Source organism: Esox lucius, chromosome 11 (genome assembly GCF_011004845.1).
Source record: "Esox lucius isolate fEsoLuc1 chromosome 11, fEsoLuc1.pri, whole genome shotgun sequence".
In the NCBI taxonomy this organism is placed as follows: Eukaryota; Metazoa; Chordata; class Actinopteri; order Esociformes; family Esocidae; genus Esox; species Esox lucius.
Window position 1 is genome coordinate 16,988,220 of NC_047579.1, and position 15,938 is coordinate 17,004,157.

The following is a 15,938-nucleotide window of genomic DNA, read 5'->3' on the forward strand; positions in this document are numbered from 1 at the left end:
AGCTTCAGAGTTCATTATGAAATCTGATCACCATTGTAATGCAATGTCTGCATGGAAAGAGCAGTGAATTAGTGATCAAACATTAATCTATCCTCAATTCCATCAAAACAGTCATTGATAGTTTGTTTAGCAACAAGCATAAAAACTTCAGAATATAACTATTTGTAGAGTACCTGGATGTAGATTGTTAGAGATGCATTCCAGTGATTGGGAGGTTTGCTCTGTGTCTATTGAGTCTAATCAAGCATGTTATTTTTTAGAGGGTCTCATATTGGGATAAGTTGATTTTTGTATTTTGAAGGTTGCTTTGTGTTTACTCACTCACGTACACACACACACACAAAAGTTTTTCTATTATTTTGAGGAACTGAGATTTAACCTACACTTAACCTTCCCATTAACCTTAAACCGGCAATGCCTAGGCTACACCTAAAAGTTAACCCAATTCTAACACTATCTTATTGGACATTTCCCCCCCTGGTAACTGTTGTCGAATTGTACTGATCATTGTTTAGTTTTATAATTACGCTATTATTTTCATCTCAGAAACGTCTACATTTGAGCAGGCTAGAAGTATTAACTTTCATTTGAAAAGAGGTAGAAGTCTGGGAATCTTTAATCTTCATGGAGGTCATTCTGATGGCCTTTTGTTCCTGTCTCCACTCCTATAGAATGGACATCTCTTTATTGTCCTTCATTAATATGAAAAGAAATCTAACTATATACTGCACTAAACAAAATTTTAAATGCAACACTTTTATTTTTGCCCCCATTTATCATTAGCTGAACTCAAAGATCTAAGGCTTTTCTATGTACACAAAAGGCCTATTTCTCTCAAATATTGTTCACAAATCTGTGTAAATCTGTGTTAGTGAGCACTTCTATGCCGAGATAATCCATCCACCTCACAGCATGCAGATGACTGACTTCTGTGTACACAGACTTTTAGTTTTCTGAGAATGACAATGAGCCGTGATTAGTGACGAATTAACAACTCTTTTTGAAACCAGTTCGCAATCCCAATTTCTTTCTCTTTTCAGTCTGAAACAACAATTATTCCCAGATTAGGTGGCGAGTCTTTGTGTTCCACATACATTTCTCCACTAGGGTAACGTCAGTAGAAAAACAACAGCCAATCTGATAATTAGGAGAGGTAAAATGTAACCTATTTTATTGTTCATTTCATGTCTAACATATTTGTAGCCTACTTCGTAGCCTTGTAAGAATATAGCCTGCTTATAGTGGTTAAGATATTAATAATATACCTGGGTGTTTATTTCTTTGTAATTGTGATGATTATAACTGACAACTAATGAAAATCCCAAATTCAGTATCTCAGAAAATTTGAATATTACTTAAGACCAATACAAAAATAGTATTTTTAGAAATGTTGGCCAACTGAAAAGTATGAACATGAAAAGTATGAGCATGTACAGCACTCAATACTTAGTTGGGGCTCCTTTTGCCTGAATTACTGCAGCAATGCGGCGTGGCATGGAGTCGATCATTCTGTGGCACTGCTCAGGTGTTATGAGAGCCCAGGTTGCTCTGATAGTGGCACCCCAAACCATCACTGACTGTGGAAACTTTACACTGGACTTCAAGCAACATGGATTCAGTGCGTCTCTTCTCTTCCTCCAGACTCTGGGACCTTGATTTCCAAAGGAAATGCTAAATGTACTTTCATCAGAGAACAGAACTTTGGACCACTCAGCAGCAGTCCAGTCCTTTTTGTCTTTAGCCCAGGCGAAACGCTTCTGACGCTGTGTCTTGTTCAAGAGTGGCTTGACACAAGGAATGCGACAGCTGAAACCCATGTCTTGCATATGTCTGTGCATGGTGGTTCTTTAAGCACTGACTCCAGCTGCAGTCCACTCTTTGTGAATCTCACCCATATTTTTGAATGGTTTTTTTTTCAATCCTCTCCAGGGTGCGGTTATCCCTATTGCTTGTACACTTTCTTCTACCACATCTTTTCCTTCCCTTTGCCTCTCTATTAATGTGCTTGGACACAGAGCCCTGTGAACAGCCAGCCTCTTTAGCAATGACCTTTTGTGTCTTGCCCTCCTTGTGCAAGGTGTCAATGGTCGTCTTATGGACAGCTGTCAAGTCAGCGGTCTTCCCCATGATTGTGTTGCCTACAGAACTATACTGAGAGACCATTTTAAGGCCTTTGCAGGTTTTTTGAGTTAATTAGCTGATTAGAGTGTGACACCAGGTGTCTTAAATATTGAACCTTTTCACAATATTCCAATTTTCTGAGATACTGAATTTGGGTTTTCATTAGTTGTCAGTTATAATCATCAAAATTAAAATAAATAAACACTCAAAATATATCAGTCTGTGTGGAATGAATGTATACATTATACAAGTTTCACTTTTTGAATGGAATTACTGAAATAAAGAAAAATGTTGGTGATATTCTAATTTTATGACCATCACCTGTACATGACAGGTGTGGAACAATGCATTTAAATTCTATGGCCCACAGGCCACTCCCATGTTCAACCCCTTGAAGCCAAATGGTCAATGTAAACATCTCACAGTCCTGATGTTGGCAGAATGTGACTCCTTGAGAGAGAATCCAAATCCATATGGGCTCTTGTCCCTTAATATACAGATGTAACAAAACATATATTCATAAAATAATATAACCAGAATCTCATAGCCTTTACATTGGAGATGTGCAGTTGTTTCATTGGTCTAAGGTTATATGAAGTGTCGTTTAGGAGCCAACGGAGCCAGAAGAGTCGTCTCACTAAATAGATTTAGAATGTCCATCATTTATCTCCACTGGTTTTACAATGTCAATGGACCTCCTACATTCTAAACACTGATGACTGGTGGACGATGCCTGCCACCTCTGGTGACGGGTCTCATTAACATTTCAGAAATCACAGAAGTTTGTAATTAAAATATTGGCCATATCACAATTGAGATAATTTGATAAATTGTCCAACCGTAGTGTGGTGTGTGTATGATGGGGAGAGGTGTTGTGTGTGTGTGTGTGTGTGTGTGTAAGAGGGTGTGTGTGGTGTCTGTGTGATGGGTCAGTTGTGTATAGTGTGTGTGTGTGTGTGTTTGTGTGTGTTGCAGGTATGTATGGTATGTGTGTGTGACAGGTTATGTGTCACTGAATGACAGTCTGTTCCTCTGCTTCTTCCACAGTATGGATCATGGTGGAGAGTGGAGGTTGAAATCAAGACCGAAGAGATGTAAGTGATTTATTATACAGAACACATGCAGCTGGTGTGTGTGTTCTCGTGTGTGTGTGTGTGGGGGGGGGGGGGGGGGGGGGGTGTGTGTGTGTGTGTGGGGTGGGTTCTGTGTACATATCTGTGTGTCTATGTATGTGCATGTTTTTTTTTCATTGTGTGTGTGTGTCCGTGTTTTGTCTGAGTGTCTTAATATCCAGTACATGACAATAAATAAATAAAACATGCATGTGTGTATAATATGAATGATGTGTAATATTGTGTCTTGGTCTCATCCATCAGATGTCTGTGATCTCACACTGGACCCAATCACAGTAAACAGATTCCTCCGTCTGTCTGAGGAGGACAGAAAGGTGACAAGGGGGACAGTGGTGCAGCCGTATCCTGATCACCCAGAGAGATTTGAGTACAGGCCACAGGTGTTGTGTAGAGAGAGTCTGTCTGGACGCTGTTACTGGGAGGTAGAGTGGAGTGGGAGAGAGGCTGATATAGGAGTGACATATAAAGGAATCAACAGGAGAGGAAGGGGTGATGATAGTTGTCTTGGAGACAATGACAAATCCTGGTGTCTGTACTGTGTTGGTAACAGTTACTCTGTCAGACACAATAACATGATAACTGTCATACCTGTCACCTCCTTAGACTCCCACAGAGTAGGAGTGTATCTGGACTGGTCAGCCGGCACTCTGTCCTTCTACAGGGTCTCCTCTGACACACTGACCCACCTGTACACATTCAACACCACATTCACTGAGCCCCTCTATCCAGGGTTTTATGTTTATAATGACTCCTCAGTGTCTCTGTGTCACTCTAATCATGGTCATGTTGAGTAAATATATCATCTGATTGTAAATATTCCTGATTAAACACAGCTGAAACCTGTAAACTAGAGTCATTAATCAATAAATTGAATCACCACACTGGTCTGTAAAACTTTCATATTTAGAAATCATTCATCTTTTATAGTTTATCATTGCTTTTTGTAAATATTGATGTCTGTAGAATGTTTATTTATTTAATTGTTGACAGTACATTTCTTCTTGAATATTATTACATGTCCCAGATTTGATTGAATAAATAAAGATGTGAATCAGCATATTCAAGATTGTGTTGAAAATATGACGTGTGTGTGTGTGTGTGTGTGGACAGATAGAATGCTGTAAATACTTTACTAAACACAGACCACCGAAGTCATTGGATTGATGTGACAGTTGACCGTCCAACAACAGAATCTTCGTGAACCTCCTCCTGTTAGCTTAGCTACTAACCATGAAGAAAGAACCATGTAGCACACCAGGTGAACAGAAACTGATAGAAAACACACACACACACACATCCTCTCATGTGTCTCTGTCCCCTCTGATCCAGTGTTTCCTCTCAACAGTGTTCCCTCACTTCTGCTCCTCTCTTCAACTTTCCTCTCCTCTGCTCCAGTCTGCTTCTAATTCTTTCTTTTCTCTTGCATTTCTCAAGCACATTTAGAGACATCCCTCAAACTAAATACAGAAAAAACATCTGCAGCCATGTTAGCTAAAGCCCAGGCCTTGGAAGCAGCGCTGGAGTACGACAGTGATGAATGAAGCCCTAAGAACACTGGGCAGACTGGAGCTTCAAACCCAAGTCCCCGCATAACGCACTCAAGACTATGTACAGAAACACAGCTAACTATGTAGCAGCCTACAGTTCTATGCCACCATTATCAGTTCCCTCTGACATTCAGCAATCACCATTAGGTGCTACAACAGGCGAACACAACACCCTTCAAGAATGCAACACAGACTAGTCCTCTGGGCTGAAGCGCCTAAAGAAGAATCACAAAACCACCACAACATTCTACATTGGCGATCAAACATGTCCCTTATGCACAAACAAACATTACTGGGTCAGCTCACAGCAGTCAGGTGAACCCTGTAAACGAGGACTGGGATGATAGAAGGGTACAGTCAGGTGAACCCTGTAAACGAGGGCTGGGATGATAGAAGGGAACAGTCAGGTGAACCCTGTAAACGAGGACTGGGATGATAGAAGGATACAGTCAGGTGAACCCTGTAAACGAGGGCTGGGATGATAGAAGGGAACAGTCAGGTGAACCCTGTAAATGAGGACTGGGATGATAGAAGGGTACAGTCAGGTGAACCCTGAAAACGAGGACTGGGATGACAGAAGGGAAGTCAGGTGAACCCTGTAAACGAGGACTGGGATGATAGAAGGGTACAGTCAGGTGAACCCTGTAAATGAGGACTGGGATGATAGAAGGGTACAGTCAGGTGAACCCTGTAAATGAGGACTGGGATGATAGAAGGGAACAGTCAGGTGAACCCTGTAAACGAGGACTGGGATGATAGAAGGGTACAGTCAGGTGAACCCTGTAAACGAGGACTGGGATGATAGAAGGGTACAGTCAGGTGAACCCTGTAAACGAGGACTGGGATGATAGAAGGGTGTGTCATGACAGCCATTACCTGCCAGGTACACCAAATGATACCAGTATGTTGATACACAGCAGGCTCACCCTGGTGAGAATCACAGGTTGTTTGATGGCCGTCACTACCCACAAGCTCCGCCTGTTAATCCTTACCAGTATCCTGACACACATCAGACTTACCCAGGTGAAAGTTAGAACATGAAGACTTTGGGAGTCCTACTAATGAAGTGGCTAGGCACCGAATCTGCAGAACATGTGAAACGCATCAGAGCTGTGCACCTTAATTACCCACAACAGAGACTCAGGACGGTGTGGGAGAGATTGGACGAGTTTTATGGATAACCTGAGGATGGTGGACATCTTCCCGAATATCTTAAATAAGGAACACCAAAATCTCAGAGAGCTAGGCGACTTACTGATGGAGCTGCAAGCCACTTAATCTGAGAATTTCCAAGCCTTGCTTGCTCAGACACAGCTCGAGGTGTAAACAACATAGTACAGAAGGTGCCATTTGCTTTGCAAGAGAGATGGATGACACATCGGTCCAGATGGATGAACCAGGGGTCCAGATGGATGACACAGGGGTCCAGATGGATGACACAGGGGTGCAGATGGATGACACAGGGGTGCAGATGGATGACACAGGGGTGCAGATGGATGACACAGGGGTCCAGATGGATGACACAGGGGTCCAGATGGATGACACAGGGGTCCAGATATAAAGAAACCCACAATGTCAATTTCCCACCATTCTCTTTCTTTGTAAACTTTGTCTCCCAGCAGGTGAAAATGTGAAATGACCCAAGCTTTGACTTTGCTCCATGTGCTACAGAACAGCCCAGAACCAAAAAGCTTTCAAACATACCAACCACCGTCCTTCTATTCCCACCTGTTTATACCACACAGTGACAGGTAGGAGATGCTGCAAAGACATGTCCTATACATAACAAGCCCCAACCTCTTTACAGATGCCATGGATACAGAGAGTCCTTTGAGGAGAGGAAAGCCTTTCTGAAACAAAATGGCATCTGTTTCCATTGCTGTGCATCGACATCGCACCTAGCAAAGAACTCTCAAAATAATCTAAAATGCCCTGAGAGTGATAGCGATAGACACAACACAGTTCTACATCCAGGACCTGCTCCATGGTCCTCAAAGACCTACACTCCTGCACTCTGGAATGGCAGGGATAAAGAAAGGGTCACTAGACGTTGCTGTGACAACAAAGTGCATTGAGTTTTGTGGAAGAGGCATCAGCGGCAGATCGTGCTCAAAGATCTGTTCAGTCAAAGTCTTTCCCACTGGACAGCAAGAGAAGGCAGTCAAACTATATGCCATCCTAGATGACTAAAGTAACAGGTCATTGGTGAGATCAGAGTTATTTAATCTTTTCAATATAAAAGGCCACAGAGTCCATTTTCACTGAAGACTTGTGCTGGTGTCGTCCAGACGACAGGGAGAAGAGAGCAAGTCTGTCAAGTGGAATGAAGAGACGGAAAAGTCTCTTTCTCGCTACAAACACTTCTAGATTTCAATGAAATCCCTGATGACTGGTCTGAAATCAACATCCCTCACACACCTAAGACCCATCGCTGAGCAGATTCTGGTTCTACACCCACAAGCACCCATCAGGCTCCTGCTCGGGAAGGACATCATAAGGAACCACAAGGTGCGTAAACAGTTCACCGGCCCACACAACTCTCCATATGCACAGAATCTGGACCTAAGCTGGGTGTTAGTTGGCAACGTCTGTCACAGCGACATCCACAGGCCAGAAGTAATAAGCACTGTGGCAAGCCCAGGGGTGTGGGCTTCCACGTCACCAGTTCAATAACACAAGCCGGCACTAGGAGTACAGTTGAACACAGTTGGAAAGTTTATTAAGGATAATCTACATCGTAGGAGGGGATTTTGCCACTACTTCACCGTCCATTGCTTCACTGTCCACAATCCATTCTCATCGTCTTCTATCCACAGGTAGTCCACAGGTAGTCCACAGGTAATCCACCAACAGGTCCTCATCCAAAACAGTTCGTATACAGGGGGCAATCAGCCAGTCCAGGTCGTACCACTTAGTCACACAGTTTAGTTCAGTATTCTCACTATTCTCCACACACTGTGTCAATCAGTTCTCCCCCTCTCTGCTCTGGTTCTCCGTTTCCCTCCAAAACCTAATCACCCAATTAACCCCAGCCTCTCCTTGTTGGAGGAAGAAGTCCATATAAGGCTTGGGGGTGGAGCCAACAAGCCACAAAATACCTTCCTTCAATTACCACTCCCCTCACCTCTCCCTGCAATCTACCACAGCACCTTCTACACCAACACGAGAGAACGGACAACAGGTCTGAAGAAATGTAAGTCATTTATTATAAAGAACACATACAGCTGGTGTGTGTTCTCGTGTGTGTGTGTGGGTTTGTGTGTGTGTGTGGGTGTGGGGGGGGGGTTGTGTATACATGTCTGTGTGTCTATTTATGTGCATGTTTTTTTTTCCATTGTTTGTGTATCTGGGTGTTTTGTCTGAGTGTCTTAATATCCAGTATATGAAAATAAAGAAATAAAACATGCATGTGTGTATAATATGAATGATGATGATGTGTAATATTGTGTCTTCGCCTCATCCATCAGATGTCGTTGATCTCACACTGGACCCAAACACAGTTAACAGAAACCTCTCTCTGTCTGAGGAGAACAGAAATGTGACTAGGGGGACAGTGGTGCAGCTGTATCCTGATCACCCAGAGAGATTTGAGTATGAGACACAGGTGTTGTGTAGAGAGGGTCTGTCTGGACGCTGTTACTGGGAGGTAGAGTGGAGTGGGAGAGAGCCTTGATATAGGAGTGACATATAAAGGAATCAACAGGAGAGGAAGGAGGGATGATAGTTGTCTTGGAGACAATGACAAATCCTGGTGTCTGAACTATGTTGGTAACAGTTACTATGCCATCCACAATAACATGATAACTCTCATACCTGTCACCTCCTTAGACTCCCACAGAGTAGGAGTGTATCTGGACTGGCCAGCCGACACTCTGTCCTTCTACAGGGTCTCCTCTGACACACTGACCCACCTGTACACATTCAACACCACATTCACTGAGCCCCTCTATCCAGGGTTTAGGGTTCAGTGTCTCTGTGTCAGATGGTCCCTGTGTCAAACCCAACATGATATTTCACTCTAATCGTGGTCATGCGCCTTCCGTCCCACCGGGAGGAGACCCCGGGGAAGACCTAGGACACGCTGGAGGGACTATGTCTCCCGGCTGGCCTGGGAACGCCTCGGTGTCCCCCCGGAAGAGCTAGAGGAAGTTTCTGGGGAGAGGGAAGTCTGGGCATCCCTGCTTAGACTGCTGCCCCCGCGACCCGGCCACGGATAAGCGGAAGAAGATGGTATGGTATGGTATTATTTTTGTATGGTATTACTTTATTTTTTATTTTTAATAAATTAGACAAGTACATTTCCTGAAGAAAATGTGGTGTGCTTGCTAGCTGTAAAAAGTATTTATGGTTTGAAATAGTGTTTACCTATCGAAAGGTTTGGAGTCTGTATTTTTAACCCTCTAAGAACTAAGGTTTTAAAATCCACCTGTCACTATCTTGACATTTTGGCTTCTAAAATGGTTATCCTTTATAGTAGAAGGATTTGCTTTACATTCTGGGTTTTTGCAGACCCTCAGCTACATGATGGATGTATTAAAAACACATGAATATTGAGACACTTACATGGGTAATAATGTGAAATAGTGTAAAAAAAATGTAGTGTAGAAAAATGTAAAAATGCAAGTGCAAATATTTTGGTTTTATATTGAAATAAAATAGTCAAATGTAATAGATAGGCTATTTTACATTACATTTGGATACCCCCAGGGGTTCAGAATAAGTAAAATTAAAAAAAAGTTTAAAATAGAATAATGTATAATTGAAAATGCCCTTATGGGGTCACTGAACATTATCTGTAAAATGGTACTTCCAAAAGCCTCCACTAGATGGCAGTCCCTTTTTTGAACTCAGGATAAAAAATAAATAAGAAATGTATGGGTTGTCTTGAATAGGGGGTGCCTTTATTTCCTTTGGAATGTGTGGAAGAGGGATGTGTCCAGTCTTCCTTTGGGTGGTTATATTCACAGGTGACTCTCTACACAACACAGCATAGGCGCACATTTGACCGCTGGCTACCGTACCGTTATATCAAGTTATCATACAGACCTAGTAATTCCACTAAACCAATGCAAAATAATAATAAACATTATCATAGAATAGCATTTAGGCTACACTTCCCCTATTTTACAAATGGGTCGATTCTGTCCTGATACTTTTCATCGTCTGAATGTTCAGACCTATTTTCACTATCCTCGCTCTCCAATATCATTTATACCAATTCTGTCACCGTGAATATCCATTTATTTTTAGCAACTGAATGTGTCTTCAATGCAATCCAAGGGCAGAATGACTTTATTGGAAGCATGGTAAGTGCCTCTCCCCCTGGTGTGCTCGCTCTCTCTCTCACTATTGGGGAGGGGGGTGACATGGATAGACTTCACATTGGTTGTTTTACCGCAGTCTGTGATTGGTTTATTCATTGTAGATTTCTAAACAACAGAATAAGATGATATACACTCACTTAAAGGATTATTAGGAACACCTGTTCAATTTCTCATTAATGCAAATATCTAATTAACCAATCACATGGCAGTTGCTTCAATGCATTTAGGGGTGTGGTCCTGGTCAAGACAATCTCCTGAACTCCAAACTGAAAGAAAGGTGATTTAAACAATTTTGAGCGTGGCATGGTTGGTGGTGCCAGACGGGCCGGTCTGAGTATTTCACAATCTGCTCAGTTACTGGGATTCTCACGCACAACCATTTCTAGGGTTTACAAAGAATGGTGTGAAAAGGGAAAAACATCCAGTATGCAGCAGTCCTTTGGGCGAAAATGCCTTGTTGATGCTAGAGGTCAGAGGAGAATGGGCAGACTGATTCAAGCTGATAGAAGAGCAACTTTGACTGAAATAACCACTCGTTACAACCGAGGTATGCAGCAAAGCATTTGTGAAGACACAACATGCACAACCTTGAGGTGGATGGGCTACAACAGCAGAAGAGCCCACCGGGTACCACTCATCTCCACTACAAATAGGAAAAAAAGGCTACAATTTGCACGAGCTCACCAAAATTGGACAGTTGAAGACTGGAAGAATGTTGCCTGGTCTGATGAGTCTCGATTTCTGTTGAGACATTCAGATGGTAGAGTCAGAATTTGGCGTAAACAGAATGAGAACATGGATCCATCATGCCTTGTTACCACTGTGCAAGCTGGTGGTGGTGGTGTAATGGTGTGGGGGATGTTTTCTTAGCACACTTTTTCTTGGCCCCTTAGTGCCAATTGGGCATTGTTTAAATGCCACGGCCTACCTGAGCATTGTTTCTGACCATGTCCATCCCTTTATGACCACCATGTACCCATCCTCTGATGGCTACTTCCAGCAGGATAATGCACCATGTCACAAAGCTCAAATCATTTCAAATTGGTTTCTTGAACATGACAATGAGTTCACTGTACTAAAATGGCCCCCACAGTCACCAGATCTCAACCCAATAGAGCATCTTTGGGATGTGGTGGAACGGGAGCATCGTGCCCTGGATGTGCATCCCACAAATCTCCATCAACTGCAAGATGCTATCCTATCAATATGGGCCAACATTTCTAAAGAATGCTTTCAGCACCTTGTTGAATCAATGCCACGTAGAATTAAGGCAGTTCTGAAGGTGAAAGGGGGTCAAACACAGTATTAGTATGGTGTTCCTAATAATCCTTTAGGTGAGTGTAAATGTATTTAATGTGTATGATCAGATAATAAAGAACAAGTTGTTTTTTGTAGAAAGGCTAATGTGATACAAATTAATCTTAGGCTTGCTAGCTAACTATAGAGGTAGGCATATTGCTCCAAGGTTAACCATATTGAAAGATGGAGAATATGATAGCTAGCTGACACCTCCATTTCAAGAAATAATAAGGTTGGACTAGCGCTAATGCTAACTTTTTGAGAGAATTACTTAGCTAGCTAGGGGCTTACCATATTGATGACGCCAATGTTTCTACTTAGATAGCAGCTGTTGAAGTCTAACACTTCCCTGAGTTGGTTTGTTGGAAAGGAGAATAAAACACCAGGAGTCAGGTCAATTACCGTACCGCATATTCCGTTTATTACAAAAGCTTTTGGAGACAAGGTGTCGCTGCACAATGGCTAAGGATCAACAGTCAAAACATAATTTTATACTTCAACTACGCCCAAAAGATAGAGTCATTATGTTCACAAAGCAAGTGTGCTATTGGTCCAGTTCCAGTTCTATTCCTTATAAGGATAACTGCAAGTATCCCCTTGCCCCCCTTGTGGTTTCTGTGTTGTCTGTCCGACTATGTGTGTGTGCCTCTAACCTGTGTCCTGTTTCTCAAAAGACAGACATACTAAATCTTTCTCTCCCCGGCAACCGCTTGAACAGGGTTTCCTATTCTCCTACTTGCACCTTCAGTTTCAACACAGTTACAAACAATTAATATTTTGTTTCATTTCTTACAACAGTTCACTAACTTATACAATCAATACATCTACACAGCATATTGCTGAAGGGTTAGGAATGGAGTTAGATGGTTTAGCTACTTACACTTCATCTTCGTTGCGATCAGAGGGCTGAAACTCGTTATCAGATGAATTACTGTCATTGTTAAACAAAGATGTGAAAACTTAATTTACTTTTAGGTTTCTGACAGTGTTTCTTTTAGGCTTGCATGCCATTATTGCTGCCTAAACTAGCCTAACCTGTGTTCTGATTGGTGCATTTATATTTTTTGCAGAATTGTGATTGGGTTGCACATAGAACTTTATAGTTTCAAAATGATTTTGATTAAAATGTACTTTTTTCAAAAATCTAACGTAACAAAAATATGAAGAACCAACTAAAGATTAATTATATATGACTTACTCATGTTTGACAAAATTGTCTGATAGAACCTTTTAGTCCCAAGGTCTCGCCTTGGCTACGCAGCCCTTTCTACTTAATGTTACACCAGCTGACTGTACCTCATCTCCTTCCTTCTCAGCCCTAGTGGACTCCGGCACGACAGGGAACTTCACTGACAGTGACCCTGCTGTTTAGCTCCAATTACGTCTCCTACCACTCACTGCAACTGTTCCGGTGCTTGCTCAGGATGGCCACCCCATAGGGCAGGGGGGATCTCTCACATCATCGCCCCCCTGCGAGTACAATCAACAACATTCACAAGGAGCACATCACCTTTCTCCTCATCAAAGCCCTGGCGCATCCCATCGTATTAGACCTCCTATGGCTACAACTCAACAACCCTGCAATATGCTGGAGAAGTAGAAGCATTTTCACCTGGTCCCCATCCTGTCCGGACACTTGCATGTCCTACCAGATAGGCTCTACCTCTATGGAGAGTCCAAAGGGCCCTCTTCGGCCGACCATTCCCACAGTCTACCAGGATTTGTGTGCGTTTTTTTTCCTGAGCAAAACGCCTTCCGCTACACGTCAAGGGAAGCCCCCTAAACTCCATCACTGTGCCTTTTATTCAAGGAAACTATCACCGGCAGAAAGGCATTACGACATCAGGGATTGGGAGCTGTTAACGGTGAAGAGTGCTCTGAAGGAGTGGCAGTACTGGTTGGAGGGTACCAAACATTCCTTCCTCGATCTAACAGACCACAAAAACCTGGAGTACATCCGATTGGGGAGAAGACATGGCCCACTTGGCTTGTCGTGGACTATGTTTTTGGTCAGTTTTGATTTCAACTTGTCATTTCGTCAAGGCACAAAGAACACCGTGGCCGACGCGTTGTCCTGTCTGCATGACGTGGGCGAGGAGTTGCCAGTTCCAGCGCCTGTGTAATGATTTGCGGTGTTGTAGGAGCAAGGAACCAGGTGCAGGCAGAGGTAGTCGGTGTGGTTCTTTAACACCGAGCACAACAAAACACACAAAAGAAAATGGCTGACTAAAGCAGCAAACGATTTTACATAAAGGTTCTCAAAGACTTACATTGAACAGCAAACACAACAATATCAATGATCCACACTGTGGGGAGCAGAGGGGAAACATTTAAACACATACAAATGAGTAGATAGGGACCTGGTGTGCATGATGATTGAAGACATTTCACACAGAACAAGTCCGGGGTGCGTTCGTGTGATGATTGGAACTGAAGGTGTTTGGAACGGTGGCGCTGCTGCTCACCGTACCATGACAGCCTGTCATCCCTCCAACATCATTGCACCAGTACTCTGGGACGTGTACGAGGACGTGGATGAGGACGAGGACTTCCGTCAGGGGCAGAGGAGAAACCGGTCTCAGGAAACCCTAACATAACAGAAAGCTTAATTGTACTGGTTGTTTAACTTCATTAATGTTAGCAGCCATTTATTATTTTTACAGTTTAATGTTTGTAGGCTATGCAATATAGTGATGAGGTGTTTGACAAGATTAAATATGTTTGTATTATAATTTATATAAAAACAAATGGATCAGTGGTAGGCACTACTGGGCATTGCAGCATATTCAGGACCTCCCATATTCCTTAATGCCCACTTTACCTGCGCTCTGCAACTATACCATATTGCAAAAACGTTGAGCGTGCTATGACAATACGCTCTTGCAACATCTAAATTCCTTAATATTGCTGTTAGCCAATAGTGAAAGACAATCCCTCAAACTGCTTTTACAGCTTTTTCTTCAATAACACAACATACCAACAATTGTTTGTATTTCATCTAAGGGGAAGATGATTCTTCTCTTATAGGCAAGACTACACTTGAACCTACTTTTTTATGTTGTCATTTAGCAAACACCCTTACCCAAGCCAACTTACATCAGCAATTACAGACAAGTGCCTTGTTTAAGGGCACATATATACAGTTTTTCATTCTTCACCTTGTTGTGTTCAGGATTCAAACCACTGACCCTTCAATCACTGTTCCAACTCTATAACAAGAAGGCCATCACCTGCCCAAAGTAGACTTTATCATTCATGCACATTCATGGGTTGTAAAACCAAACATTCTGTATTGAATTTTGTATTTTTATTTTTTTCTTGTTTTTTTAAGATCTTGACAATTGTATGGAGGAGTCAGAGGAGACCAAAAACACGGTTGTACATTCTATATCAATGAGCTGTAACACAGATTTAAAAATGTGCAATTGACAAATTATATAAACAACTATGCATAACATTTGTTATGCATGTAGACAAGAATGTACAAAGGTTTTAGCATTTAGTTTCACTTTCTCATTAGTTGCTTAATCCTAGGTAGGTACATATTAATTACAAATGTAACTACATGGTATTTACAAAAGGTTTTAGCATTTAGTTTCACTTTCTCATAAGTTGCTTATTCCTAGGCAGGTACAGTATGTTAATTACAAATGAATATGAATGGCATTGTTTTCCCTGTCTCTCACACCTGTACTGCTATTCTCTCTCTGTTCCTGAACTTCTGTCTTTCAACAAAGAAATCCAACTTGATTTGAAGTTTGTAGTTTTTTAGACATTGGTTGGTTTCCTCTCAAATAGTGTATTCACTGGTGTATTGTATTTTTAGCTACCACATTTGGATCCACTTTATTTTCTAGATTCCTTCTGGACAATAAAAATGAGGAAGAAACACTATGCAATATGTGATATAGGACTATTAATTTACATACTTAATAATTTGTCTATGTTCTCAATCATACGTAAGTCTGTTTTAAACAAAATTGGGTTAGTGTAGATCTCATTCTAGCATCACAGGTTACAACACAAAAGGTTTACGTATTAAATAAAAATGTTGGTAACAAACGGACACATTAAATATATGTTGCCACTTATACCTGGAACAACAGAACACATTTATTCACTAAGGTTGCTCTAAATCATGATCAAATGGCAGGCGGCTTCTTTGGCTAACGTTAATGTTAGCTAGCTATGTAACATTAACAGTAAAAGAGCGAGTGGCTCCCATCTGGAGTTGTGGTTGCTCGCAACCCTAACAAGCAAATGCAAAACCTCCAAAATGAGCGTAACCACAGAACTATACACCTACAGTTGAAATAAATGTAAATCATAGCTCTTGAATATTTTACAATTTGGAGGAATTACCATTTTGAAATAAATAATTTAATTTATTTTAAACCGAGGTGCAATCCCCGGGTACCTCACATGTAGTTATGGCCCTGAGCTCAACCCTTTTAAAAGCCAGATTCAAATTTGCTGGAATAATATGGAATGCAATCAGTATGTGCCAACTGCAA

At 41.8% G+C, this 15,938-nt stretch overlaps 1 protein-coding gene across 1 annotated transcript in view; it reads left to right on the plus strand.

Annotated features, from left to right (window-relative positions):
• Window positions 1-4,101, plus strand: part of LOC105010153 (NACHT, LRR and PYD domains-containing protein 12-like) — a 38,505-nt gene extending 34,404 nt beyond the window's left edge. The window contains exons 21-22 of the mRNA XM_034295283.1: window positions 3,169-3,215; window positions 3,498-4,101. Of these exons, the coding sequence (XP_034151174.1) occupies window positions 3,169-3,215; window positions 3,498-4,048 (598 nt within the window). The 3' untranslated portion in view covers window positions 4,049-4,101. The remainder of the gene's footprint in view (window positions 1-3,168; window positions 3,216-3,497) is intronic.
• Window positions 4,102-15,938: the final 11,837 nt, after the last annotated feature.